The sequence below is a fragment of the Phoca vitulina genome, unplaced genomic scaffold, assembly GCF_004348235.1.
Source record: "Phoca vitulina isolate PV1807 unplaced genomic scaffold, GSC_HSeal_1.0 scaffold2, whole genome shotgun sequence".
NCBI classification, from domain to species: Eukaryota; Metazoa; Chordata; class Mammalia; order Carnivora; family Phocidae; genus Phoca; species Phoca vitulina.
In genome coordinates, this window is record NW_022589705.1 from 84,329,336 (window position 1) to 84,357,297 (window position 27,962).

The 27,962-nt window shown below is 53.4% G+C and overlaps 1 protein-coding gene across 4 annotated transcripts in view; it reads right to left on the reverse strand.

Annotated features, from left to right (window-relative positions):
• EPHB2 (EPH receptor B2) overlaps window positions 1-27,962 on the reverse strand; it is a 183,650-nt gene that overhangs the window by 14,467 nt on the left and 141,221 nt on the right. For 3 of the 4 annotated variants that reach the window (XM_032391665.1, XM_032391675.1, XM_032391655.1), the window contains exons 5-8: window positions 27,574-27,909; window positions 10,430-10,554; window positions 2,234-2,396; window positions 55-163 (exon numbers count right to left, since the gene is read on the reverse strand). In XM_032391665.1, coding sequence (XP_032247556.1) covers window positions 55-163; window positions 2,234-2,396; window positions 10,430-10,554; window positions 27,574-27,909 — 733 coding nt within the window. The remainder of the gene's footprint in view (window positions 1-54; window positions 164-2,233; window positions 2,397-10,429; window positions 10,555-27,573; window positions 27,910-27,962) is intronic. The other variant, XM_032391648.1, reaches the window with a different exon arrangement.

Below are 27,962 nucleotides of genomic sequence, written 5' to 3' on the forward strand. Positions count from 1 at the left end.
ATGGTTGAATAGATGGACAGCCAGGCCTGGACGGGGCTGGGGACACCCACCCACCTGTTGCACACGATGGCAATGACGACCACAGCAATGAGGAAGACCAGGCCAGCCGCCGAGGAGCCGATGATGAGTGGCAGCTTCTCCTGGATGCTTGTCTGGTACTCGGCTGGGGGAGAAAGCACGTGGATGTTGTCAGCCTGGCTCTGGGAGTCCTAACGCCTCCCCCCACCCCACCAGGCCTCCTGGGATCCCCAGACTCTGTTCCCACTCCTGAGAGAGCACCTGTCCCATGCCGAGATGGAGAACCAGCTGGGACACACTCACAGGTAACCTTGGACAAGTCCATGGACTGTCCAACCCTTAGTTTCTCATCTATAAAATGGGCATAATACCTCAATGTCGGTATGAAAATCAACCATAATAAGAAGCTGACATACAGAGAGGCAGCTGTAAGCACAGACTCGGAGGCCAGACTCCTTGGGTCTGAGCCCCGGCAATGCCTTCCTGTCTGTGGTCTCTGGTGAAGTGACTTGCCTCTCTGCAGCTTAGTTTCCTCATCTGTAAAGTGGGGAGAAGAGTCCCCATCTCAGAGGCTGGTTGTATAAGCACTTAGAAGGACAGGTGGCAGGATAGTAACCACTCAGTAAATATGAACTATTATTGTTATTGAGCGTTTCATTTTTTTGGTCACTGTGCTAAATATGTTACGTATCTTGTTTGATTCTCAGAATCCTCCTATGATTCAGTGCCCACGATCACCCCATGTGCAGATGAGGGCACTGAGGTTTAGCGATGCCATGACTAGCTTGGGGTCACAGAGTTAGAAAGTGGCCAAAGCCAGCATGTGAACCCAGGTCTGTGTATGGGCTTAAATGAGATAATGCATAAAATGCACTCAGCATTGGCCCGGCTCTTCGAAACCACTCAGCACATTTTCAATGCCATCAACACCATCATTGTTTTTAATTTTATTATTATTACTTCTCATTTGCTTCCATGACCAGACAAGAGCTTGTTGAAGTCAGGGACCGGGTAAGTTCTGGGTCCTTAGCACCAGCGCACATTTGCTGAGTTAATAAAGAAAGGATCTTGGGACAGTCCCCCACGCCCCAGGTCAATGACATCCATCCAACATGCAAGAGGGCCTAGAGAGGTGAAATTGCTGGCCACAAGGAGGTGGGGCTTTACAGAGGAGGTGCTGTTAGCGGTCCAGCAGAGACGGTGGAGTCATTAGGGAGGATGTTTGTGATGAGATGAGAGTTCATGGGTGTAGGAGCCTCTGAGATGTTCAGCTAGGCAAAGGCCAAGGCCCATGAGCAGTGGTTAAAGCAGACGCTAAGAGATGACGCTGGAGTCTGGTCATAAGTCAAGCTACCCTGGAGCTGGGCTGGTTGGTGAAAGGGCCGCTAGACTCACAGCAATGACAACTATGACCTCAACTACTATTCGGTGAACGCTAACTACGTGTGAGACCTAGTGCCAACCCTGGGCCAGGTTCTATATGTTTAGCCCCTATCTTTACACCATTTTGATAATGATGATGATAATGAGATAGTTGTCACCATCCCCATTTATAGATGAGAGAACTGAGACTCAGAGCTGCTCAGGGCCACACCGTTAGGGCTGAATCAGCACTGTAATTTCCATCTGTCCGGCATCAGAGCCCATGCTCTTAACTCTGCTGGTCCTCAGAGATTATTAGAGCAGGAAGGGTACTTAGAGACCATGGGGTCCCAGACTGGGAGCCACGCAGCATGTGGGCTGCAGCTTCCCCTTCTCTTGCCCAGGGCAGACATCACTAATCCATCCCAGCACTTCTTCCTGCTGAACTTCAGAATTCTTCTCAATCCAACTGCAAGTCACTGGAATAGCGCACGGGTGAAACAGGTGTGCTCTCAAAGACTGAACATGATGCTTTCAATTTGGAGATGAGAAAAATTTGGGCCAGGGGAGGGAAGTGACTTGCTCAGAGTGTCTCCGCAAGTCAGGGCTGAGCTCCTGACGGTCCTGCAAGAGGAAGCTGCCTGGCTGACAGGATGGCAACGGGGTAGTCCACGTGCTGTCCAGCCACGGACACCAGTGGACGGCTCGTTTCCGGCCAGCAGGGAGGGTTGACATCCAGAAGAGGGAGCGCCTTTTCTAATTTGTACAAAGGCACTTTGAAGGAACGGGGACCTTCAGGTTTATTCTGTTTGTGGAGCCGATGGCCTCCTCTTGCCCTCTGGACGTCGCTCACCTTCTGTCATGGTCTGGAAGTACATCTTGCCGCTGTAGCGCCCGTAGCCCGCCACGGTGCGTGCCCGCACCTGGAAGACATAGATGGCGCCGGCTTTGAGGCCCTGCACGGTGACCGTGTTGGTGGGGCTTTTTATGGCTGTGGCGTTGTACTCACTGAGCTCCTGCCGAGGAACAGAGAAGACCATTAGCAAGGTGGTTGCCCGCAGCGGGCCCAGAGCCCACTCCTGCCACTTGGGGCGGGTTTGGCCACTAAGATAAACATCTGTGGTTCCCAATTCTTCGCTCCCTCCCTGTAACAGAATTACACACCCATACTTTTTGCATGTGACTTCCCACAAAAGAAGGCAGAGTACGTTTCTCTGCCTCGTGGATGCCAAATTTATCCATGTGTCTTGCTTTGGTCCTTGGAACATTCTAGAGGACAGGATGCAAGTGGAGGCTTTACATGTGCTTGTTGAGCTGGCTTGGCCTCTTGTGCTCCTGCCTTAGGCCATGATGGGGCTGAACCTGGGTAACAGCTGGTTCCAGAGTGAGAAACATGTAGGGAAGACCTTGACCTAACTCCTAGGCTGAAACAGGGCCACCTCAGTTGACCCACAGACTCCAACCAATGAGCAAGAAAATCGGCGCTTAGAAGCCATTGTATTTCGGGGACTGTTTATTTTGCAGCATCATCCTCACTGATAGCTGATTAATGCACAGATGCTGAGTGGCCTAGACCCTGAGGTCTAGGCTGTGAGTTCTTGGAGACAGCAGGAAGAGGGCCTACCTTACCCACTTCTGCATCCTCCTCCCTGCCCCATGCCTTGATAGGTTACATGGAAGGACCCCTGTTCAGCCACAGTACACTTGAGTGAGGCAAGAATTAAGGCCCAGACAGGGAAAATGATGCTCAAGGTCATGCTTGAGCTTGTGGCTGCTTTGGCACTCAAAACCAGGCTCCTACATGGAGCTACCTCTAATGTCCAAGGCTTGAGTACCCAGGACCTAATGTTCCCTCCTTTGAGAGCTGCAGAATGCCAATTCTGACCTGAGGACTGCCCAGGGTGACCCAAGGAGTACGGGACAAGACAAAGCTGAGCTGCTGCAGTGGCAACAGAGCTGTGGTTGAGTTGGATGCAGGTGTCTGCCAGTCTATATGATGCTTGTGCAGACAGCGGTCAGCTACCCCCCAAACCATCCCCAAACACCCTCTTCGCACTAGGCCCTGGGGACTCCGAGGGACTCAGGTACGGGCGCTGGATTCAGAGAGCTCAGTTCAGAAACACAAACAGTGTGGAGACTTCAGCTCTTGGAGGAAGATCACGAACGCCTCTGAGAAGCTGATGAAAGCTATGAACCTCTGTGCAGAAAAATGCACACCTGATTGTGCATGCCGGTCACGTGCCCGTGTGCTGCACAGAGCCCTTGAAAACTCCCTTGAAACAATGAAATTCAGTGAGTGCAATGTCATTCTGGGCATCATAGCCTAGAGGTTCAGATCACAAATTGGAGCCCGACTTCCTGGGTTCAAGTCCTGACTCTTCTACTTACTCTCTTTGTGACCTTGGGGAGGTTTCTTAACCTCTCTTTGCCTCCTTTTCATCATCTGTAAAATGGGGATAATAATGGTCACAGCCACTTCAGAGGGTTGTTTAGAGGATAAAATGCATTAATATGAATAAAGGTAGGGTAAGCACAGTGTGCTGCGGGCATGTGACCTCGCCTGGGTGGGGGCCATCGGGTGACGTCAGGCAATGCTCTCTGCAGAGTGGGGTTATGCAATGGAATTTTGAAGAACAGACAGAAGTCACCCAGGTCAAAAAAAGGGAGGGCATGTTTGGCAAGGAGCACCAGGTGCGAATGCAAGGAGGTGAGAATGAACTTGGGATATGGGGGGCTAGAGAAGGGGCTGACCTGTGGGTGTCTCCTTCCCACCCCCTCACACCTCCCAGGGAGCAGCAGTACATAGGAAGTCTCTTTTCTTTCTTTTTTTTTTTTTTTTAAAGATTTTATTTATTTATTTGAGACAGAGAGAATGAGAGAGAGAGAGAGCACATGAGAGGGGGGAGGGTCAGAGGGAGAAGCAGGCTCCCTGCCGAGCAGGGAGCCTGATGTGGGACTCGATCCAGGGACTCCAGGATCATGACCTGAGCCGAAGGCAGTCGCTTAACCAACTGAGCCACCCAGGCGCCCAGGAAGTCTCTTTTCTTGAGCCAGCTCATCTGCCTCCTCCACTAGGAAGCCTGCTTGACCTCTCAGCCAGATGTGCCTCCCTTCCTCTGAGCCCTGGAGCACTTGCCTGGATGCCCTAGGAGGGGGTTTCTGCTATGTCCCCTCATCCTGGGCACAGGCTGATCGCACAACCTTGACCGTAAACTCCTGAAAGGAGTGGCTGTGTTTTATTCCCCTGTACTAAGCACAGAGGCCTGCACACAGAGACCTGCCCCGACGCCCACAGGGTAAAGGCTGTACTCCTCAGCTTGGCATTCCAGACCCTTCATGACTCACCCTTTGCCAATCTTGCCTGCACATCTCCAGTGTCCTCCCCTCCCTTTCTTGGTAGGGCTGCCAGATTTAGCAAATAAAAATGCAGGATGCTCAGTTAAATCTGAATTTCAGATAAACAATGAATAATTTTTTTGTATAAGTTTTTCCCATGTAATATTTAAAACACAATTATACTAAAAAATTATTTTAAAAAATTTAAATGTAACTGGTGTCCTATATATTTTTTTGGCAACCTTACCTTCCCTGGACACTCTGAGCCTTGGCAAGTGTTGTTTCCCCTATCTGAAATACCCTTTCCCCATCTGCCTGTTCATCGAGACTTAGTACAAGTACCACCTTTGCTGGGGAAACTTCTCCGATGTCCCAGAAAAAGTTGCAGGTCCATTGTCTCCTCTCCCACCTGTTGTTCTGATATGCATGTGTTTTCTCTAAGGACTATAGGTTTCCCGAAGGCAGAGACCTTGTCTCATTCATCTCCGGGACCGCAGACTCAGCACATAGTAGGTGCTCACTAACTACCGCCAGGAACAAATGAATGAACATCATAGACTATTAAAACAAAAAACAAAAAACAAAAACTACGAACGCAGGTTGCAGTATCAAGACTGTCCACTAGGTGCCGCCAGCCAACATGGAATCTGCTGGGGTTTGAAAAGAGGATGGAGTCTGCAGACTGCGTGGGTGGGTGTCCACTTAGAGAGGGTGGAAGTTTTAAGTTCCTGATTATAGGATGGAGATGGGAGGTAACTGCCAGGGGCATAGGTGCCTCAGGAGAATGAGGAACGAACCTCGTGGATCGCTTTTCTAAAGCAGGGAACAGGACAGAGCGGGGGATTGGAAGTCATTTCAAATGCTGCTTCTTCCCCTTACTTGCATTGTGACCTTGGGAGAGACCCTTCACTCCCCTGGGCTCCTGTTTTCTACTCCACAAAAGGAACAATAAACGCCAACCTCTCAGGGTTGTTGTGATCAAGTAGTGTCTGGCACAAAGGAACTGCTCTGGAGACATCAGTCCCCTTCTCTCCTCCCCCGTGGCTGAAGCACCTGTATCTGAATAAGGACTAAGCATTGATGGGTTAGGGGAAGAAATTTAGTATGAAATCCACTAGTCTGGGGCACCCAGGTGGCTTGGTCGATGAAGCGTCGGACTCTTGATTTCAGCTCAGGTCAGGATCTCAGGGTTGTGAGATCGAGCCCCACATTGGGCTCTGTGCTCAGCGTGGAGTCTGCTAGAGATTCTCTCTCTCCCTCTGCCTCTCCACCCCTCCCACTCACTCGTGCTCTCTAAATAAATAAATAAATAGATAGATAAATAAAATCTTTTTTTTTTTTAGATAAATAAAATCTTAAAAGAAAAAAAAAAAAAGAAATCCACTAGTCCTTAGTTTGAATCCTTACCCGGAGACTACGGGCCAGTGAGTACTGGGTGCATTTCTTAAGCTCTATGAGCCTCAGTCTTCTCATCTTTGAAGTGGGATAACATCACCATATGCCACACAGAGTGGGTGTGGAGATTCAACAGGAAAAAAATGGGTAAAGCTTTTAGCATAGTCCCCAGCACACATAGGGACTTAATAAATATTGGCCATCGCCCTCATTGTTATCAACACCGTGACAGGGTAAGCCTTCACCGATGTTCATGAAATGGATGAATGAATACAAAAGTGAGCGAGTGTCAGAACAAACCTCTCCTTGTCCACACTGGACAACCATCCACACTGCTCCACGTACCCTGGACAACAACCAATGCAGCCTGGATTTTCATAGCTCATCCCCACCGCGCCCAGCCTTCCTTCCCCTCTGCTCTGCCAAGTAGAAATTTCTGTTGAATAAACACAAATCGATGAGGCCTACAGGGGCCCATCTGCCATAGGTGGCCCCACAAATGAATCTTCTGGAGCGCTGGGGGAGCCAAAGGGAGCATGAACCTGCTCTGGGGCAGCTACCAAAGGAGGCCAACTCCCCTAGGACGGTGGAGCCAATGGAAACAGCCAGCGCGGGTCTGGCCAACACCATTCGTCAGCAGCATCCAGAAGCTTTCCAGCAAAGTGGTTTGTAGCTCCGGGCTCCGGGCAGGCTGGGAAATCCCCAGTGGAGCTGGGGAAAGGCCAAACGGAGAGCCCGCTCCAAAAAGAGCCCTTTCTAAAGAAGGAAAGGAGGAGTGGGAAAGATGGTGGGGGCGGGGCCCACACGGGACCGCAGAGCTCGCTGCCTAACTTCCCTACCTGGGAAGATCTGCAGCCTTCATTAAAGAAATCAATGGCAGGCACTGGCCGGATTCTGAAGTGTTAGGGAAGAGCCGGCTGTGGACTTGTCAGAAATCCATCCCGCATTCTGGCTGTCCCTCCGTGATGGAAGCCCGAGAGGCTGGGGACCGAGACTGCTCCTTGCCCTGCACAGCCATCTCCCCTGACACTTGCCATCAACTCCTTCTTCTTTCTCTCCTTAGATCTGCCATCTTCCTGATTCTGTCCGTCCATTTCCGTTTTATCTCTGCACACCCTCTTGTCTGTTCTTGGCTACACCTTTCCACCCCCGGCAAGCACCACAGCTGCACCTCCATATCACAAACCCACACTGGCCCCAGGAAAAGGCACCACCATCCATCGGGAGCTGTCCTTCACACTTCCCTGGTCCCCTGAGTTTCAAAACACCGTCTGAATCTGTGGGCTTCTCACCATCTCTGCAGCCAGCCCCTACGCCACGCCACCATCATTTCTCACTTGGTGTCCCGTGAGAGCCCTCTAAAGGGTCTGTGTCCCCAGGACCCCCTTCCAGTCTTTTCTCCACACAGTAAGCTACAGGGATCTTTAACATAATCTGAGTCAGATCACGTCATTCCAGAACCTTCCAACGGCTTCCCGTAGTACTTTAAATTGAATCCAGACTCCAAAGGCGTGGAAGGCCTACCACAACCCAGCCCTGTCTCCCTCTCCAACTCCTTCCCTACTAATCTCGCTCTTGTTCATATTGCTCCTCCACACTTGCCTTCTCCTGCCCCAGGGCCTTTGCATGTGCTGCTCTTGCTGTCTGGAATGACTGCCCTCAACCCTTGTCTGTCCGGTGAACTCCTAGCATCTTTCAAGGCTCAGCTCAAATGTCCCTGGAATGAAGATTTCCCCTCACTTATACCCAGATCATGGGTCCCTCCTTGGTGCCCCTAAGGACCTTTGCTGGCCCTTCTGTGACTGTGTCACAACTGGTCTCATGGCTATTTATGTCTGGATCTGTCGCTTCCCCTGGACTGTGAAGGCCCTGAGGCCTCTGGGCATGTCTGGCTAATCACAGGATTCCCAGTACCGAGCCCAGGGCCCAGCCCAAAGTTGGTGACAGTGAATACTGAATGAACTGGTGTCCATCTCCCACTGGCAGATGCCAAGCTGCCTCTCACTGCACCCCGGGCCCTGGGAGGAGGGGCTGACTGAGTAGGGCCATGTCTCACCACGGTCGCACCACCCTAGTCCTGTCCCTCTCTCGCCATTTGTACTTAAGCTCCTCCTTCAGAGCCTGGTCCTGTCCACCTTTAAACGGTCATCCCAGAAGCATCCCTGAGAGAAAACCAGAAGGCAGGAGAGCCAGGTGAAGAGCGAGGGCATAGGCCCAAATCCGTGCTCCCCCACTTAGTAGCTGGGTGCTCTTGGACAAGTCGCACAACTTCTCCCTGCCTCAGTTTCCCCTCCCATCCCAGTGGGGTGAATGGCACTGCTGTGAGGAGGAGCGACACGTTGGAGGCGGTGTGCGCTCATGACATGTGAGCAGGTGGTGGCCGTGGCTGCTGCAGCTGGTGGCCTGCTGGTCCTGCCACGGCGTCGGAGGCCTGGGGTTGCCGGGGGGCAGCAGAAAGTAGGGCAGAGCGGCCTCCTGGTTCGCGTCTCCAGCAGCCTCCCCAGCCCCTCCCGTCTCGGTAGGAAATGGGTCGGAGGCAGGACCCGCGCCGGGATTCCTCATTTCCGCTCTAGTCTTCGGGGACAAACACTTTCGGTTTCGTTTAATCATAAAGCTTCTTAATTAGTTTTTTTCGTTTTTGAATTCTGAGTTGCTAAGCTGTCCCCGCCAGAGGGGGTGGAAGCGCTGGTTCCTGCAGGGCCCGGGGCTTCCTGGGCCTGGGAACAGCTGGTCTGGCTCAGGCTACAGGATGCCTGGCTCCTTCCAGGCCCTGCTTCCCTCACATCCTCCTCAGCTCGGGACGTCCAGCAGCACCTCCTGAGCACCTACTGTGCGCCAGGCTGGGGAAACGGCAGACGTTAAGGCAAGGTCTCCTCCCTGGAGGAACAGGCCCTGGGAAGGGATCCATTCAATTATTCCTTCAACCAATATTATCAAGCGTCTCTTTGGTGCCGGGCCCAGGGTGCTGGGGGGAAGACAGTGAATGGGACAGATATGGTCCCTGGCCTCTCGGAATGTGCTGCCTAGAGCGGGGGACGAGCAAGGACACCAGAAATCATAAACCAGCTGGGTGAGGCTGCATAGGAGTTTGCAGCCCCCTGAGACCACGGGAGTTGTGCTGAGCCGGCAGTTAACAGCGTGGAAGGGTGGGGCTGGGCCTCAGGAGGCAGGGCTCCAGCCAGGGTGGCTGGAACTGCTTCCATCTCTCTTCCTCTCAGCCGTGGGGGAGAGCCTTCTTATCCATTTCCAGGTCCCAACCCTCAACCAAAGCACTTCCTATAGTCATTCACACCTTAGTCTGAATGCGATCCCCATGACACTTTTCCCAGGGGCCCTTGCAGCCTCTGTGGCTGTTTGGTGCCTCAGGACGCAGGGAAGAAAAGTCTCCAGTCAGAAAGAGAGTTTCCTGGACCTCTGCTGTCGAGCAGCTCTATCTACCCCCGGCCCCCACACCGAGCAGGCCCCACGTTCAAATGTATGGACCTCACCTGGACTCACAGGTGTAGCTCATGCCCACCATGCAGCAGGCAGGGCAGACAGGAGGAAGGGAAAGCACACTCCGCTAGGGCCGGGAGCCCAGCCGGGCACCGTCCCTGTCCCTGTGCAGCCCCCAGTCAAGACAGCCAATCTCCTTAGGACTCGACACAGGAGGAAATAGGCTCAGAGAGGGAAGATGCCTGCCCAAGGTCACACAGCCGGTTCTGGATGGAGCTGGGATCTGAACCTACAGCTTCTCACTCCTAGTCCAGTGCCCCTCTACAACACCAGGGGCTTCCAACCCCGGGTCCCCGGGTCCTAGAGGGCCCTGAGGGGGTAACAAGGGTCTGATTTTAAAAGCTCAAAGAGAAATTGCTCTCTCCCCGTACAAATGGCATCCAGGCAAATGAAAACAAATGTTTTAGCTGGAATCAGAACAACACGGGGAGGGAGGTCTACTCTCACCCTGGAGAGAAGCTGTCTTGAGCAGTTTTAAATCTTGGCTTCAGAATGGGTGACTATTTTCGGGAAACCAGTTCTTCAGAACCTCAGGCCCACTGAAGTCAAGAGGAAGGGTCTCGGTGAGGAAAGGGCCATGACCACTGCCTTTTACTGAGATTGCTGGCCCGGTGCCCCAGCCCAGAAAAGCACGACTCAGAGAGGTCAAGACACCTGCCTGAGGTCCCACAGCTGGGGAAGACCAGAGTCAGAATTGAGCCCGGCAGCCTGACTCGGAGGCCAGTGCTCTCTCTGAGGCACCAGGGGGTCCAGTCTTGCGGGATGGTAGAACCCCAGGCCCCAGGGAGGTGGGGGTGGGGAGTGCGCCCAGGAGCACAGGTACCTTCTCATAGTACTGCAGCTCATAGTCCAGGATGACACCGTTGGGCTGGTCAGGCTGGGACCACGACAGGGTGATGCTGTCCACGGTGCGGCTCACCTGGTGCATGATGGACACGGCCGAGGGAGCTGGAAGAGAGGTCAGAGGTCAGGGGTTGGGGCAGCAGGAGAGGGTGCAGCCTCTGGCCCCACTTTAGAGGTACCCAGACGGACAGAGTGGAGGATCAGAGAGGGGCAGGCATCTGGCTGAGGCCACACAGCCTGCCTAGGGGGCTGACAGGGGGCAGAGGGACTTGTGGAGGACCGTGGGTGCTGCTTTCATGAAGTACCTGCAGATTTCAGACACAGACAATGCTGGCCGTCCCCGGGGAGCTCAAGCCACACCAAGTGAGAGATAGATGCACTGGGCCCTTCTCTGGCCTGGCCCAAAGCAGCTGGATGAAAGGTGTTCATTCTCTCTTGGAGCTTACAGCCTACTGGACTCGGGAACTTACAGACCCAAGACATGATGATGGGACTGTGGCAGAGGGGAGCAGAGAGGGTCGGAGACGCCCCTGTTCCTTCCACAAATGTGCACCAAATGCCTACTATGCACCAGGGAGCTAGCACTGAATAAAAATGACTGCCAAAAATAAATTTATAAAAATAAATCCATAGCTCCTATGGAAAACAGTCTGGCAGTTCCTTCAAGAGTTAAACATAGAATTACCACATGACCCAGCATTTGCACTCCTAATTTTATATCCCCAACGACTGAAAACAGGTACTCAAACAAATACTTGTACATGAATGTTCATAGCAGCTCTATTCACAATAGCCCAAAGGGAACAACCAAGGTGTTCATCAACGGATGAATGGGTACACAAATTATGGTGTACACATACCACAGAATCTTATTTAGCCATAAAAGTAAATCAAGTTCTGACAGGTGCTACAATGTAGATGAACTTCAAAAACATGCAAAGTGAAAGACAGACACAGAGGTCATATATTTTAGGAGTCCATTTGCATGAAATATTCAGAATAGGTAAACCCACAGACAGCAAGCTGTTGGTGGTTGCCAGGGCTGAGGGTAGGGAGGAACGGAGAATGTTCTGGGCTTAGAGAGAGGTGGTGGTCATACAGCACTGTGAATGCACTAAATGCCACTGAATCGTACACATGAAAATGGTTAATCGGATAGGAATTCTACCTCAACAAAATCCCTCCCTCCCTCCCCCTAGTGCTGCTAGTTAAAGGAAGGGGACAGGAAGTCAGGGCGGCCTGTTTAGTGCTAGGAGGACTCTTAGACATAATTTAGTCCCGTCCCTTCATTTTACTGATGTGGAAGCTGAGGTCCAGGGAGGGGATGTGAGCTGCCCAAGATCGCACGGTGAGTTCATGACACACAGCCTTTTTCTGGATTCCTTATTTCATATTTCACCCGGGCCTATGTTTCTGGCCTCCTTTTCAAGTGGAATGAACCTATGCAAAGCACCTACTATGCATCACCCACAGCCTGGGGCCCTTTGCATCTGTTTCCTGAGCTGACCGTCGGTGAGGGTGCAGCATCGACCCCACTGACAAGTGAAGACCCTAAAGCTCAGAGGGGCAAGGGGCCTCCTGAGATCACACAGCCCCCACATCCTCAGTAGGGGAGCTGGGATTTGAACCCAGGTCTGCCGGGCAGGACTTGTCCCATGAGTTGGAGGGGGCCGGGGTAACTCCTGACGCGGTCCCTCCCCACGGTGTGACTGGAGTAAGCCTCCCCGCCTCTCTGGGCCCGAGGTTTTCATGGTCTCAGGAGCGGCTGAGGACTCACCAGGGTGAAGGGAGCAACTCCTGCAGTCTCTCTTGGCTCCTGGGCAAGACTGTGACAAGCAGATGCCCTGTCTCGGCCCACACAGGGGTGTCTGAGGGTTGAGACGGACCCTTTTCCTCCTCATCCAAATCTTACTTCCCAGGTGCTTTGTATGGATGTGAGCATGGAGCAGGGGCTGGTAGGAGCTCATCGGGACTTGAAGCCTGGCAATGACTCACCTGTTCCCTGCTCTGTTTCTGTCGCTTCAGCCTCAGGGTGGAGGGAACACTCTGTTGCTTAGAAGACCCAGGCTCTGCTCCCTGGCTTGCTGCTTACTGACTGTGTGACCTTGGGCAAGCTGTCCCCCATCTCTGGACCTGGCTTTGTCCTCTGCACCAAGGGCAGGCTGCAAGATCCCTGAGGTCTTGCAGCTCGAATGCTCCCTGCCTGTCCTTCTTCGGCAGCCCTCGGCCTGGAGTTGGATCAGCCCAGAGGCCAGCATGAGCCTGAGCAGGTTCGGCTTCCCTCTAGCACCCCTAGTACCAGTGGGAAATTGGCCCAAGACACCCGAGACAGGGTGGCAGCACCAGCAAGAAGGAGTGGACCTTGGTCCCGGTGTCCCTGACAAGCCTCTGTTTCTTCTGCACCTGAGAGTGTGCTGCCTGGCTCTTAGCTTGGCTCCTGGCCCTGCCTCTCGGGAAGACCAGGCCCCTGCTCCCCGCAGTTCTCTCCTCAGTCAAACAGGGGGACTCTGTCTTCCTTACTGCCTCCCAGAGAATCAAGAGACCCCGACGTGCGCGAAGGGGCCCCGCTAACCATTGTTTATTGAGCACCTACTACATGCTGGGCACCGTGCTATGCTCTGGACATGCATTAACCCATTTAATCCCCACCACAGCCTCGAAAGCAGACCTCCTTGAGCCCATTTTGCAGATGGGGAAGCCGAGTATGGAGTAAAGTGTCTTGCCTGAGGCTATGCAGAGTAAGTGGCAGAACAAAGCAATACATTCTCACCAGATGCCTGGGGATGCGAGGTGACATTTCTCGGGCTCCAGGAAGTCACTTGAAGGACTTTCAGGGCTGTGCATACATGTATCATAGTAACAATGATAAAGCCACGAACCTAACACTGACTGAGCCCTTACTCTGAGCCCAGCACTTTTCTAGGCTCTTTACACCTATCAACATAGGTGTAACAGAATTCTCACAATTGCCCCATTAGCTGGGGGCTACTAACATCCCCAGTTTATAGATGGGGAAACTGAGGCTTGGAGCTGTTCAGTAACCTGCTCAACGGTCATGCAGCAATGCAGGGCTGGGCCAGACTTGAACCCGGCAGCTCAGGCTCTTCACTGGCACAGTGCCCGGCTCCAGGGAAATGCTCCCCGGAGATTAGTGAGGTTAACTGCTAGAGCCCAGTGGAGGGGCGGTCAGAGTGCTCCGTGACTCAGTTTCCTCATCTGTAAAATGCGCCTGAGGGTAACGTGCCCCGAGGGCTGTTGCGGGGAGCAGATGTGTGAACTCGTGTCCACTGCTCAGTGTGGCATCTGGCAGGTGGTCAGCGCCGGGAGTGTTCACCCGTGTCACTGGGTTCTTGCCACCGTGCACTGAGCAGCTGACCCATGTCACCCCATTGGGTCCTCTCAACAACAATGCGGGATGGGAGTTAATATCCACAATTTGCAGAGGAGGAGACTGAGGCTCAGAGAAGCATGGTGGCGCCGAGCTGGGCCTGGAGCCAGGTCAACCCGCCCCAGCCATGCTCCCTGCCACTGTCCCCTCATTCTCTGATCCCATCTCCAGCCCAGACCCGTCTCTCCCTCTGGAATTGAGCACTCTGTTCTTCAGGGCTGCCGGAGGCCCTGGCTCCTCTGTGGGGCCAGGCCGTCCACCCTCCTCTCCCGCCTGCTGTGGTCTGCGTCCACGGGCAGAGTGCGCCGTCACTGCGCGTCTGTCGTACCCGTGAGCCTCGGACACACACTGCACCCACAAGCATGGGTGACCCGTACTGTCATCAAGCCACAGGGATGTGACCTCAGTCAGGTGGGGCTTTCTGCAGGCAACTGAACCCTCAGTTGAGAAGATTTCAACCTGGCCCCAGAGAGGCAGTCCGGTGCAGTGGTCGGGAGCCAGAGGGTGGAATCAGACTTGCAAGGAAATCTGCTCCCCTCTCCCTGGTGCTGTGGCCTTCAGCAAGTTCTCTCAACCTCTCTGAGCCTCCCTTCCTCCCCCGGCCCATCCACTGCGGACCCTTCCCTGGCAAGGATGTCATGAGCACGAACGGAGAAATGCATGTAAAGGCTTCACCACGGTGCCTGGCACCATCAGGAGGGACAGCTTGTTAAACACACGTCAAGGGCCGCCTGGCTGGCTCAGTGCATGGGGCACACGACTCTTGATCTCGGGGTCGTGAGTTTGAGTCCCACATTAGGCGTAGAATTTACTTTAAAAAAAAATTAAAGAACACTTTTAGAGGCAGGGGCGGGGGGGCGCCTGTGTGGCTGTCAGTTGAGGGTTCGACTCTTGGTTTCAGCTCAGGTCATGATCTCAGGGTTGTGGGATCGAGCCTGCGTCCAGCTCCCTGCTCAGCGGGGAGTCTGCTTGAGATTCTCTCTCCCTCTGCCCCTCCCCCCACTCTTGCTCTCTCTCTCTCTCTCTCTCTCTCTCTCAAATAAATAAATAAATCTTCTTTTAAAAAGAGGAACATTTCAAGAGTATAGAATGGTGCCAGGGGCTGTGGGCTGGGGGAAAGGAGATGCTGGTCTAAGAGCACAAACTTCCAGCTGTAAGAAGAATCAGTTCTGGGAGCTAATGGACAGCACGGTGACTATAAGAAACAATACCATAGGGGCGCCTGGGTGGCTCAGTTGGTTAAGCGACTGCCTTCGGCTCAGGTCATGATCCTGGAGTCCCAGGATCGAGTCCCGCATCGGGCTCCCTGCTCAGCGGGGAGTCTGCTTCTCCCTCTGACCCTCCCCCCTCCCATGTGCTCTCTCTCTCTCATTCTCTCTCAAATAAATAAATAAAATCTTTAAAAAAAAAAAAGAAAAAGAAACAATACCATATTGTATAATTGTAAGTTGTTAAGAGAGTAGATCTTAAATGTTATAACCACACACGCAAAAATAGTAACTATGTGAGAGGTTGGAGGTGTGAACTAACCTTACTGTGGTAATCATTTAGCAAAATATACACATGAATCAAGACATCACATTGTATACCTTAAACTTTCATGTTATTCATCAATAATATCTCAATAAAGCTGGAAAAATATTTCAATTCACAGAGTGGCTATGGGGCCAGCATGATGCTGGGTTCTGGGGCTCAAGAGAGGAACCTCTCAGGTCCCTGCCTTCCAGGGGCTCGGGGTCTAACGGGAAAAAGCATATTTTTTCACACAATGATTGCCACCTCCAGGCTGGAGCTCCTGGGTCCATGCCCCCGGGTCAGGACTCAGCCAAGGTGATCCAGGCCTAAGAAGGGGCAATGTCCTTCCCTTAACTTCTCTCCCCGTGATTTCACCTCCCAACAGTGAAGTGGCAGAATTCATCCTTAAAGATTAGTGCACTTTTCAAACTTGAGGGGGCATAAGGAGATAACCAGGAGACTTTGTTAAAACTCACTTTACTGGGCACTCCACCCCTCTCCCCAAGATTCTGATTCAACAGGTCTGGGGTAGGGCCTGAGGATCTGCAGTTCTAACAAGCCCCCGGGTGATGCCGATGTTGCTGGTATGTGGACCACACTTTGAGGAGCAGTGGATTCAGGACCAGAGAAGGAAGGGGACTTGTCTAAGGTCACACAGCAGCTAGGGGCTGGCATAAGAGCCTAGACTAGCTGAATCTTGATTGAGTATATTTTCCACCCACAACACCACTTCTCACAGCCCGGCTCCTGCAGAGACTGGCCCTCTCATCTGCCCAGGCTAAACTTCTGGAACCTGCAGGTCTGGAGTGTCTTGAAGCAGGGGTACAAGAAGTCGTTGGGGAGGTGCAGGGCTGAGGCTGCCCAGGAGCCTGTCCTCTCCTGAAGGCACTGGGGAGCCACAGAAGGACTGCAGTGGACAACCTGCTCCTCAAATAAAAAGCTTGTCATCTTCACAACACCTGTATGCTCCCACGGTGCCCAGTGGAAACACAAAAGGAAGGCCAACCCCTAACACCTCCTTGTTCACTCTGTGCCAGGCGCTTTTCCAGATGCTTTACGTAGTGAACTCCTTTGACACTCATATGGACCCTATGAGGCGGGTATTATTATTATACCCATTTTATAGATGAGGAAATGGAGGCACTGACGTTATGAAGTAACTTGCCCAGAGTCACACAGTTAGCAGGCAGCAGAGCTGGGATTTGAACCCTGGCCCATTTCAATCCAACGCATCCTTCCCTTCGTTGACTGTGGCTGATACGGGCTGAGCAGGGAGGTCTGGAAACCAGTGGTCATCAGAGGGCCTCTGAGGACACCCTGGTCTGGTTCCCGTCCTGTTGCTGCCAAGCGCACTCCGCCCGGCTCCCGCTGACTCACCTCGCCCACCACCACCCAGCCCGCCTCGGCTCTGGGAGCTCAGCTGTTGGTGGGGCAGGTCCCACACAGCCATGGGGGTCTGGGCTTGGTGGGCTTAGCTGGCAGGCTTGGGTTACAGACAGCTCACCCGGGCTCTGATCCCATAAGCCCCGTCACCCTGGGCGTGGCAAGGAGGCGGCATTTGCTGGGAAGATGATCAAGGCGGGCCAGTGGGGGCCAAGCAGGGCTGGCCTTTCTCCTGGAATCCGGGGGGATTGAGAAAAGGGAACAGCTGGATATTCTCCCATCCCTCCTGCCGTCCACCGCCCACCCTGGGGTATCAGGTTTCCCTGTAAGTTGGTCTTCAGGGAATTCTGGTATTTTCAATTACCAGCCAGGCACGCTGGCAGGGGGCTGGGGTCAGTGGTGCCCTGTGACCCCTGCAAGGAGATGGAGCCCCAGGGAGCAAGCACAAAAGAGGCTTGTGGCTGAGAGGGGAAGGGGGAGGCCGGCCAGGCAGGGCCTGCTTGGCTGGAGCAGGTGGTCAGGGGCCCTGCTGCCCCCAGCGAGCCCTGGGGGAGCATCCAGTCCCTTCATTAGCTGAGACTTGGGGAAGTAGCCTTCCGCATGTGCCTCCGTTTCCCCCTCTGGGCATGAAGGGGTTGAATGAGGAGGTCTCTCAGGGCCTTCTGGGACTAGGAGCCTTTGACGGGCAGGAAGACAGGAGGCCCGAGACCAGAGGGTGTGGGTTTGGGCTTTGTTCAGCTTCGTCTCCACAGCCCCGAGCTCCGAGGCAGGAAGGAGACCTCCGAGAGTACTTGGCCTTTACCCTTTCACCGGTCAGAAGACCCCAGGAGCTTAGAGGAGTAGGGAGAAGTCGCTGGGCATTGGCAGTGTGAGACCCCCACCCCAAGCCCCAGTCTCAGATCCCGCTACCTCTGTGACATCTTCACTGCTGTCGACAGCACGCCGTGACTTCCCACTGCCCCCCAAATAACACACAGATGCTCCACGTGGCCTCCGGGCGCACCTGCCTGGCACCCACCACCTCCATGCACGTGCTCCTCCACTCCCAAGTGCCGTCCACACTGGCCACCTTTCTGTTCCCTATCACACCAAGGTCATCCTTTGCTCAGGGCTTTGGCCCCACGGTGTTTCTGCCTGGACGCCCCTTGCCCCGGATCTCCATGGCCCTCAGGGAGCCCTCCCTGACCACCCACCCGCTCCCGTCCCCTGCCACCCCACAGAGGCTTTCTTTGCTTTGCAGTGTTAACAGGGACCTTGTCTCTCTTGTTCAATCCCTTATCCCTAGTGCCTGGGATGGTGTGACAGTGTGTGGCTCAGAGTAAGCACTTATCCATATTATTGGAGGAAGGAAGGAGAGAAGGAAGGGTAAGGCTCTCCCCTTTTTTAGCACCTTCAGGAACCTGGCTGAGTCACTGACCTTGGGGGCTGGGAGCCAGGGGAAGGCAATGCAGCTTCCATGATGGGCACTAACCATTCGCTCTGCCTCAGACCCAGAGCCCACTTGTGATGTGACCTGCTGCAGTGGCCTGGAGCCTCCCGCCGACCAGCTGGCCTAAAATACCACAACAGGGCATCGCAATTGCGCTTGCATTCTCCGGGACTCCTGGAGTTTCTGGTTGATAGCGGGGTCGCTCTTTTAACTGTGGCAATACATTAAACTCCTGATGATCCAGCTGCAATTCTGGGTGACCTGAACATAACTGTCACAACAGAATTTCCACAAATAAAACGCTTCCAGAAAATGGGCCTCATTTCTTTCTGATTGGACCAAACATTTGCGCTGTGGGTAGAACAAGGAAAAGCTGAGAACTGGTGTCAAGGTGGCACTTTGCTATGAAAAAAAGGAGTTCTGTGGCCAAGAAAGGTACAGAAACACAGAGTTCTAGACCCCTGCTTATGAGACCCACATTGTATTTGCCTTTGTTCAAGGCTCTGAGAAGTCCTGCAGGGGAGAGACCCAGTTAACCTGGCAGTCGAGGTCTCCTTTGGCTTCAGAACCCCTTTTTCATGTAATAGTTATTAATGTCTTTTGGAAGTAGCAATTTGTGGAACATATTTTTTTTTTTTTTTGGAAAAACCCCAAAACAACAAAAACTGGGTCTAGGAGATACTGTCTTTTTCCTTGAACCCAAGAAAAGCTCCTGTCTGCGGTGGCTGTTCATCTGCTCATTCATTCTTCCCTTGATTCAGCTTAGATTTAACAGCACCTTCTGGGTGCTACACAATCAGATGCAGTGAGGTTAATCACGTCTGTTTCACAGATGAGGAAAACGAGAGTCAGGTCAAGTCTCCTGCCTAAGGTACCTCAGCTCACAGGTGGGATCGAGACACAGACCTGCCTGACTCTACAGCCTGGGTTGGTTTGTTCTCCCTGATTTCTTGGCCTGAGCCATGTGCATGATCAGAGCAGGCTAAGGCCAGGCCCTGGGCTCGGTACCATGGATACATCCAATGGCCCACCTGCCCATGGGATGCTGGACAGCCTTGATCTTGCCTGTGGCTGCTGGATGGGACCCAGTCCTACCCCAGCACCTGGACTAGCAAGGTGGTAAGAGCCTGAGCTTCAAATCAGGTAGCCCAGGCAGCATATCTCGCCCTTTGGTGCCTCCGGTTCTCCTCTACAGAATGGGGACAGGGCATGGATGTTGGGAGGTTAAATGAAAACCTGCATGTCACTTGCTTAGCACAGGCTTAGGTCCAGAGTCAGGGGCCAGGGGACGTCTGTCATATGGAGCTGTCTGGGCCGCTCAGAATCTTCTAAATCTTTTTATTTTTTTAAAATTTTACTTATTTATCTTAGGTAATCTCTACATCCAATGTGGGGCTCGAACTCATGACCCCGTGATCAAGAGTTGCACGCTCTCTGACTGAGCCAGCCGGGCGCCCCTGGGCTGCTCAGACCCGTAAGCAGCACTGTGAGTAGCTGAGTGGTGGTAATGGTGGTGGTGGAAGGGAGGAGACGCAGCATTCATTCAGGGTTCAGATCCCAGCTCTCTTATGCCCCGGAGACTGTGTGACCTCAGGCAAGTTACTTTCCTCTCTGAGCCCAGTTTTCTCACCTGCAAAATGGGATGTGGCAGACATGACTTACTGCCTGCCCAAATATCCATTCTTTCTTTTTCAAATTAACAAAATCTTGGTTCTTAGCTAGGCACATTATGCCCCCAAAAAGACTATATTTTCCCCAAACTCTCTGGTAGCTACAAGTGGCCATGTGACAATAGGATTGCCAATGAGATATAAAGCTAATGTAATATGTGGGACTTCCAGGAAGTCTCTCTTAAAGGGAAGGGACTTCTCATTCTCCTTCTTTCATCCTGCTGCCTGGGACATGGATGCGATAGCTGGAGCTCTCGTAGCCATTCTGGCCCATAAGAACAAGAAGCTGTGTGCTGGGAAGCTTGGATCCCTGATGATTCCACGGAGTTGCCCAAACTCCCATCTTCTGACATCCTTTACATATAAGAAAAATAAACTTCCATTTTGTCTAAGCCACTATGGTAGACTGGTTGTATTATTATTATTTTTTTAAGATTTTATTTATTTATTTGACAGAGAGAGAGAGAGAGAGAGAGAGAGACAGCAAGAGCGGGAACACAAGCAGGGGCAGAGGGAGAGGGAGAAGCACGCTTCCCGCTGAGCAGGTAGCCCGATGTGGGGCTCGATCCCAGGACCCTGGGATCATGACCTGAGCCGAAGGCAGATGCTTAACGACTGAGCCACCCAGGCGCCCCTGGTTGTGTTATTAATCACGTCCTTATATCTTCACTCTTTGCCCTATAACTTGTGTCAAACTGTCCCCCAACTTTGGGCTGAGCCATGCGACTTGCTTTGGCCAATGGGATATTAGCAAACACGATCTAAGCAGAGGCTTGATAAGCCCTTGCATATATCTGCTGGCTCTCTTGGTTCCCTGTGATTGCCACAAGAACATGCCCAGGCTGACCTGCTGAAGAAGAGATACGCAGAACAGAGTTGTTGCCCTAGGGGTCCCAGCCAGGACCATCCTGACCATCTGACAGCAGCCAACCCCAAACGTGTAATAAAGCCCTGAAAATATCCAAAGATCTGCCGAGTGACCCAGAGTGCAAACCCATGAATGCACCCCCACCAGGACCCGCCCGGCCGATCCGGAGCCCCGTGTGCTAGAAAAATGCTTCTTGCTTTTATGCTGTTGGTGTTGTGGTTGATTGTCCAACAGCATTACCGTGGCAGCAGCTATCTGTTATTTTTTTTTTCCTGTTCTGTGCAGCGAAACTCAATCTTAACTGATACTCTAGGCCAGCAGTGCCTTCCCTGCAGAAAGCTTGGGGGGATCAAAGAGGCCGATGTGTGCGGAGGGCTTAGCCTGGGGAGGAAAGTGCCCTCTCCCTCTCCCTTCATTTCTCCAGGCCTGGGTCTCACCGGGGGCTCTCTCGGCCCATCTTCCTCTGATCCTCTTGGCCCCCAGGGAGAGAAGTAGGTGAATACATGCTCATGCGAGTTCTAGAGACTGAGCCACTGTATGCCTGCCCCCCAGGAGGGCAGGAGGATCAGAGGAGAACACACTGGCGGAAGGGGCTTTGGAAAGTTGAAAGTCTTTCCATGAGAAAGCCATGCGGAGTGGAGTCCTGGACAGGGGCCATGACGCCTGGCTGGGGTGCTGGAGACTGGCTCTACCACCATCTGCTGGGTCATCTCGGACAGCCACTTAGGGACCTCTCTGGGCCTCAGTTTTCCTCTCTATAAAAAACGAGGTGTGCACTTCAGGGCCCCTGACAATGCTGATGTGCTTTAATTTGGCTTATGTTACCTTCTGTAATAGGCAGAATGATGACCCCCAAAGATGTCCACATCCTGATCCCAGAATCTGTGAATATGGTACCTTACACAGCAAAAGGGTTTTGCAGATGTGATTAAGGTCATGGTCCTCGAGATGGGGAGATTATCCTGGATTATCCAGGTAGACCCAATGTAATCTATTGAGTCCTTAAAGGAGGAGAAGCTTTCGCAGCCGAGAGTCAGAGAACCAGAGGGCCAGCGCGTGAAGAGGGCTTGTACCCCGTTTGTAGCTTCTGAGATGCAGGAGCCACGTGCAAGGACTGGAAAGAAGGCCCCTCAGGTGAAGGGCAGTGGCCAGTAGGCAAGGACAGGGACACCTCACTCCTACCATCCCATGGCACTGAGTTCTGCCAACACCTGAATGAACAAGGAAACGGATCCTCCCTTAGAGTCGTCAGAGAGGAACGCCGCCCTGCCAACAGCTTGATTTGGGCCTGTGAGATCCAGACTAGTCTTCTGCCCTACAGAGCCGGGAGGCAGGAACTGCGGCTCGTTCTAAGTTGCTAAGTTTGTGGCATTTTGTTACAGCAGCAAGAGGAAACGAAGACACCTTCTGGTTTCATTTGAAGCCTAGCTGCCATGTCTCATCCACGGACTCTGTGCTGGGTGCTCTGTCTACATTATTGCTGATCTGGCCACCATCCAGCAAAGCGGGAATGATATAGATCGATGCCCATTCTGCAGGCGCGGACCCTGAGGCTGGGGGAAGCGAAGCCTCTCATGCAGCCTGGTCACACAGTGAAGACAGGGCCGTGCTGGATGAGGGCTGAGCCCAGCACTGATGACGCCTTTTTGCCCACATGACTCACTAGGACGGGACAACAGGGGAACTTCCTAACTAGTCAATCTCCTGTTCAGTTCTGGTGATGCCAAACACCGCCTTTGCCACCTGGGCTGTGGTGTGCACCGGCCCCTGCTCACATCCTGCCCGGCCTCTGCAGAAGGCCTGAGTCCCGCCAGCACTGGGCCCCAGTCTGCCACAGCTGGCCTGGTGACTGGGGACAAGTCGCCTCCCCCTCGATGTCGTAATTTCCTTACCCATGAGACAGGATAATGATAGGACCCACCTCCTAGGGTTGTCGTGAAGATGTATCATCAAGGACTCGGGATAGTGTCTGGCACGGAGTAAACGAACCATGGGAGCCATTATTATGATTAGGGGGGTCACAGAACGATCTCCGCTTTCTGACCGCCTGCATGTACCAGGCAGCCTGGGAGGCACCTTGAGACATGAGCTCAAAGCCTCCCAGCAGTCCCGCGAGGAGGGGTGGTGACGCTCACGAGGAGATGCATTCAGACGTGGGCTAAGTGACTTGTCTAAGGCTGCGTGCCAGTGAGCAGCCAGGCTTGATTCAAAGCCAGGTTTGTTTGCCAGATTCCCAAACCCAGACCCTCCCCACCCCTGCTGGAACTGGGCAGAGGTGCGGCTGCACGGAGCTTGCTCCGGGTGAGACCATGTCCGGCGCAGCCCTGGAGGGCGGCCAAGAGGACTGGACGCGCCCTGAGGACGAGCCCCCCGTTACTGAAATGCCGCATGCGCCCCCTGGTCTGCACGGCTGTCTCTGCCTTGTGATTTCGATCTCGGCTTAAATGCCACCTCCTCAGAGAGGCTCTCTTCTGATGCCCGCCCTGAGGGTCGCCCTCCTCCCTCCCATCCCCTAGGTTGTCTGGTTTGTTTGTGTCAAGGACCAGAGACTCTGGACAGGAGCCTGAATCCTGGGGCTGCCTCTTCCCAGCTGAGTGACACTGGGTGTGTGCTTGACCTCTCCCCATGTCGGTTTCCTCTTCCGTCAAGTGGGGATGTGCGGCCCAGCCTGGCCTCCTCTCTCCAGGGGCCCCCGAGAGGACGCATGAATACGGGGCAGAAAGGTGTTCTGGAATGGCAGAGTGTGGTTCAGAGGTGGCACGATGGCTTTATGAAGTCAGAAGACAGCTCTGGCCCCGGTGAATGCCAAGGAAGGGTGAGCAAGGCCCAGCCACTTGCCCAAAAGGAATACTTTTTCCTTTTAAGGCAATGAGCTAGGTATTTATATATTGAATTTTAGGGTCTGATTAAAACCGACCACTGAATGCATTTGTCTGGAAATCAAGTCCCCAGCCTTGCTTTCCAGCCTGTCGTACTTCTCTACACCCCACCTCACTCCACGCTTCTCTGAGCCCTTCTGCAAATGTTCACTGAGCATTCGCTGTGGTGCGCCCCTGGCCAGGTGCCGGGAAAATCGTGGTAAGTAAGGAAAAGCAGACCCATTGTGTACCACCACACGCTGATGGCGGGGGAGACAGACAGGAACGACATGATCAAAGACTTAAGGCTAAAATCTCAACCAGGGAGGCTTGAGGGCCACAGTGCTGGGGGTGTGTGATCAAGTGAGGAAGGGCAATAAAAATGAGCTAAGGTCTGAAAGAAGGGTGAAGAGAAAAGCAATCCAGGCAGAGGGACCATGTGTGGAGGCACCTCGTGCTCAGGAGGAACAGAAAGAACTCTCCCTCTAGCCTGCCTCCTGCACTTCCCTCTCCTGGGACACCTTCTCCTTGCACGATTCCATCTCTGCTTCTTCTAAGCATGTCCATTCTGCAAAGCCAAGCTCAAATGCCTCTTCTTCCAGGAAGCCTTCCATGATTTGCCCTTTTCCCATTCCCTAGGAGGCAATGCTCTCTCCTGCTTGTGATCTCTCTCCCCTCCCCGATACCTCCTTGGGCCCTCTTTCATGCCATCTTGTATGTAGATGCTGTGTCCATGTCTCATCTTCCCAACCAGGGCATAGATCATCAAGGGCAGGAACTGTGTCTTCTGCAGTGTAGACTTGCAGTCCCATAGCTCTGGGTTTAAATCCTAGTTGGCCTCAAGAGAGGCCTTAGTCATGGCTCCACCTCTCTGGATCTGTTTCCTCATCTGGCAAAGGGGGATAAGGTGGTGAGGGCGTGGTGTGGCTGCATGGTCCCCAGCTGGGCTCTGACCATCTGAGAAAGAGTCGGCTTGTCAAGGGGCTTGAAACAAAGAGGAAGGAGAAAGGTATTTATGATCCAGAAAGCCTCAGGGCTTTGAGGTCATACAGGGGCTTAGACCTGAGTTTCCCAAATCTGCCAGATGGTAAGAAACTCTTGAGCCACTCGTTAAACATGCAGAGTCCCAGGACCCACTTCTGGAATTCTGATTCCACAGGTCTGGGGTGGGGTCCAGGAACCTATGTTCTGGAAAAGCTCTCGTATTGTTCTGATGCACAATGTGGTGGAAAAATTGAGGCCATGAGGGAGGCAGTGATTTCCATGTGTGTGATGGGTTGGATCGGTTTTCTCAGTTTCACCTCTTGGAATAGGATTATGTACCCACACCCCTTGCCAAGTCACTCTGCAGGGTTCATTTGCTGTGGGTGACTGTGCCACAGGCGGAGGAGAGGCATGCATCTGTGTGCCATGGCTTGGCATGGATGCTTGCACTCCCAGCATCCACCATGACAGAAACAAGCCTGGGTGGTGGCTGGTCCAAGAGGAATGGGAGACATATGGAACAGACTGAATCCAACCCACATTCTGGAGTCCTGCCCAGCCCAGAGAGCCCTGCTGCAGATTAGCTAAACCCTAGCTGCCCCAGATGAGCGAGTGAGAAAATAAATATTTATTGTTGTAAACTACTAAGGTTTGGGTGGTTTTGTTATGCAGCATTATTGTAGCAATAGCTGACTGATACACTGAGGTCACACAGCAAATGAATGGCAAAGCTGGGATTCAAACTTGGGTCTGAATCCAGTGCTTGTTTCTCACTGCTTCTGTCTTTCAATTCTGAGGGCCTCCCCTTTTCCCCCCACCCCCACACCTTCCTTTCTGGAAGCCCCTCACTTCCACTCCATCCCACCTTTGTTCTCTGGGAACTTCCAGCTCCAGAAAGGAAGGGTCCACTTCAAGCAGCCCAGACTCTACTCTTTGCTACTAATAAGCTGAGGCTTCTTGAGTAGATAGTTCCACCCTCAGGGCTCCTGTATGGGTGTAGAGGAGGTCCCTAGAGCCAGGGAAAGAACCCCCACCCCTCTACCCCCTGGAGCCTGTGGGGGGTAGTAGGGAGCCTGGGCTTCCCTAACTCAGGGCCTCACAGCTGAGGCTTTGTAATCTGTTAGGTGTCTTTGCCAACAGTTTTTGGCTTTTGAGGGTTCTCTTGGATTGCCTGCCTTGAGTCTACTCCCTCTGGACCCCACTCTGAGCGGGGCTTAAATGCACCTATGACCCTGCAAGAACAGCAGACTCATGCTCACAACTATGTCCTCTCGGCTACAGCAATACCACAAACACTCACGAACAAAACCACACTCCTCGTACACAAACACACGGACAGACAGGACCACATTCAGACATACAAATTCATGCTCAAACACACCCCGTTCCAAGCCCCTCGGATTCAGACACACCCATGCTCATGAATGCATGTATAAATAAGAAGCCACATGGCCACAGAACATGGGATCCCAATCATAAACACACGGTCACCCAAACACATACAGTGACACACCCACACATTCTTACAAATACACTCACTCACATGCACCATCAGACCCATAGTCACACTCAAGGTTCCTTGGACATACCCTGGATTGTGCCCAAGCACTGGAATCTGGTAGACTTAGTTAACTCCTGTCCCTTACCCTTCCTGCTTTGTGACTCAACTTCTCTGAGCATCATCTGTAAAATGGGGACATGGATGCCTCCTATTCAAGGAGGCCAGGGGTATGCAGTGAGGTCATGTATAGACAGCACCCCTCAACCTGGAGCTGGTTGGACCCTCTTTTTCCATGTTCTTGTTCATGCCCTTCCTCGATCTCAAAAGACATTTCTATCACTCCCTTAAACATTTTATTAGTCCTTTAAACTGCAGGCCAAATCCTGCCTCCTCCAGGAAGCCTTCCTAGACCTCCATCTCTGGATCCCCTGAGCACTTACTGTGTGGGCCCCACTTGACATTCAAAAGATAAGGTGGGTAGCCCACTCACTTTCCCTCCCAGAGCCTGGCCTCCCTTGGCTCTTCCTTGGACAGGGCCCAGACCATGCTCTCAATAAAGGCTTGGCAAGGGTTGTCGAGTGAATAACTGAGGGCCAAACACACAGTTTTCAATCCACAGGTACCATGAGGTCCTTGAAAATCTCATGTGGTCCTTGGTTGGGGGATGAGGCTGGGAAGTGTCACAGGTGACCCAGGGGACAGTGGTCTCGGTGGAGAGAAGGGGCCGGAAGCCTAGGAGGAGTGGACTGAGGAGGGAATGGCAATAGTAGTGAGACTGCAACGTTTGGCAACTTTTTTGCCACGAAGGAAGCAGGGCAGAAGATGGAGGGCGACGGGCGGGGGGGGGGTGTCCCAGAAAGGATTATGCAAGATGAACTGAGGGAGAAAAGCTTGCTGGAGCTGGACTGGGGTGGGCTGAAGGCTCCTAGAAGGCGCCTGTGGAAACTGCTAGATATCTACTGGCTGTCTCCCCACCCCCCACTGGGAAAGGATCACATCGCCCAGCCTCCTTTGTGGCTTGGTGAGGCCACGTGACCAGGTTCTTTCCAGGGGCCCGTGCCCAGAAGGGATGGGTTCCACTCCTGCTTCCCTGGGTCCTCTCTCTCCCAGCCTTCCTGCAGACAGACACACCTGTGCCTCAGTTTCCACCATGCACACAGGCGGGGAGCGTGGGGCTTGCTAACGCCAACGGAAGACCCCAGGTCCCTGAATCTCCGAGTGGATCCGACCTACCCATGAGCCTGGACTGCTCACCCCTGGGCTCTTCCATGACAGAGGCCACCGAACACCGGGCCTTTTTGTTAGAGCAGCTGCACGCTTACCTTCAACAGCACACGCTCACCAAACGACAGCGATTATCATAAACACCACGGCAACGGAGAGGTGACGCGTACGCTCCCAGGGGAGGACGGCCTTGGAGAAGCGCAAGCCGCTCCGCAGCGGGGAGGGAGGCTCGGAGCGGGGCCGGCAGGGTTCCCGTGCGGGTTCACGGCCCTGCTCCCCCGGAGCGGGCATCTCAAGTGCTTACCCGCCTGGTTGGTGGTGATGTTCACGGAGGCGAACTGAGGGGAGAAGGGGCTCTGGTCGGTGACGCCGTTCACCGCCTGGATCTCGAAGGTGTACTGCGTGTGGGCCAGCAGGTCGCTGACGTAAATGCGCGGCTCGGTCAGGCCCAGCTGCCGGGGCGCGTACTGCACGTTGTCCCCGCAGCGGGTGCAGGCGCCCCGGCCCGAGCCACAGCTCTTGCAGATGATGTTGTAGACCAGGTCCTCGCGGCCCCCTGAATCGCGGGGCGGGGTCCACTCCAGCATGAGCGAGGTCTCGTTGACGCTGGAGATCACCGCCTGGGGCGCCGAGGGGATGGCTGAGGGTGGGGAGAGGTGTCGGTCAGTGGGGGCTGCGGAGGTACATTCCTAA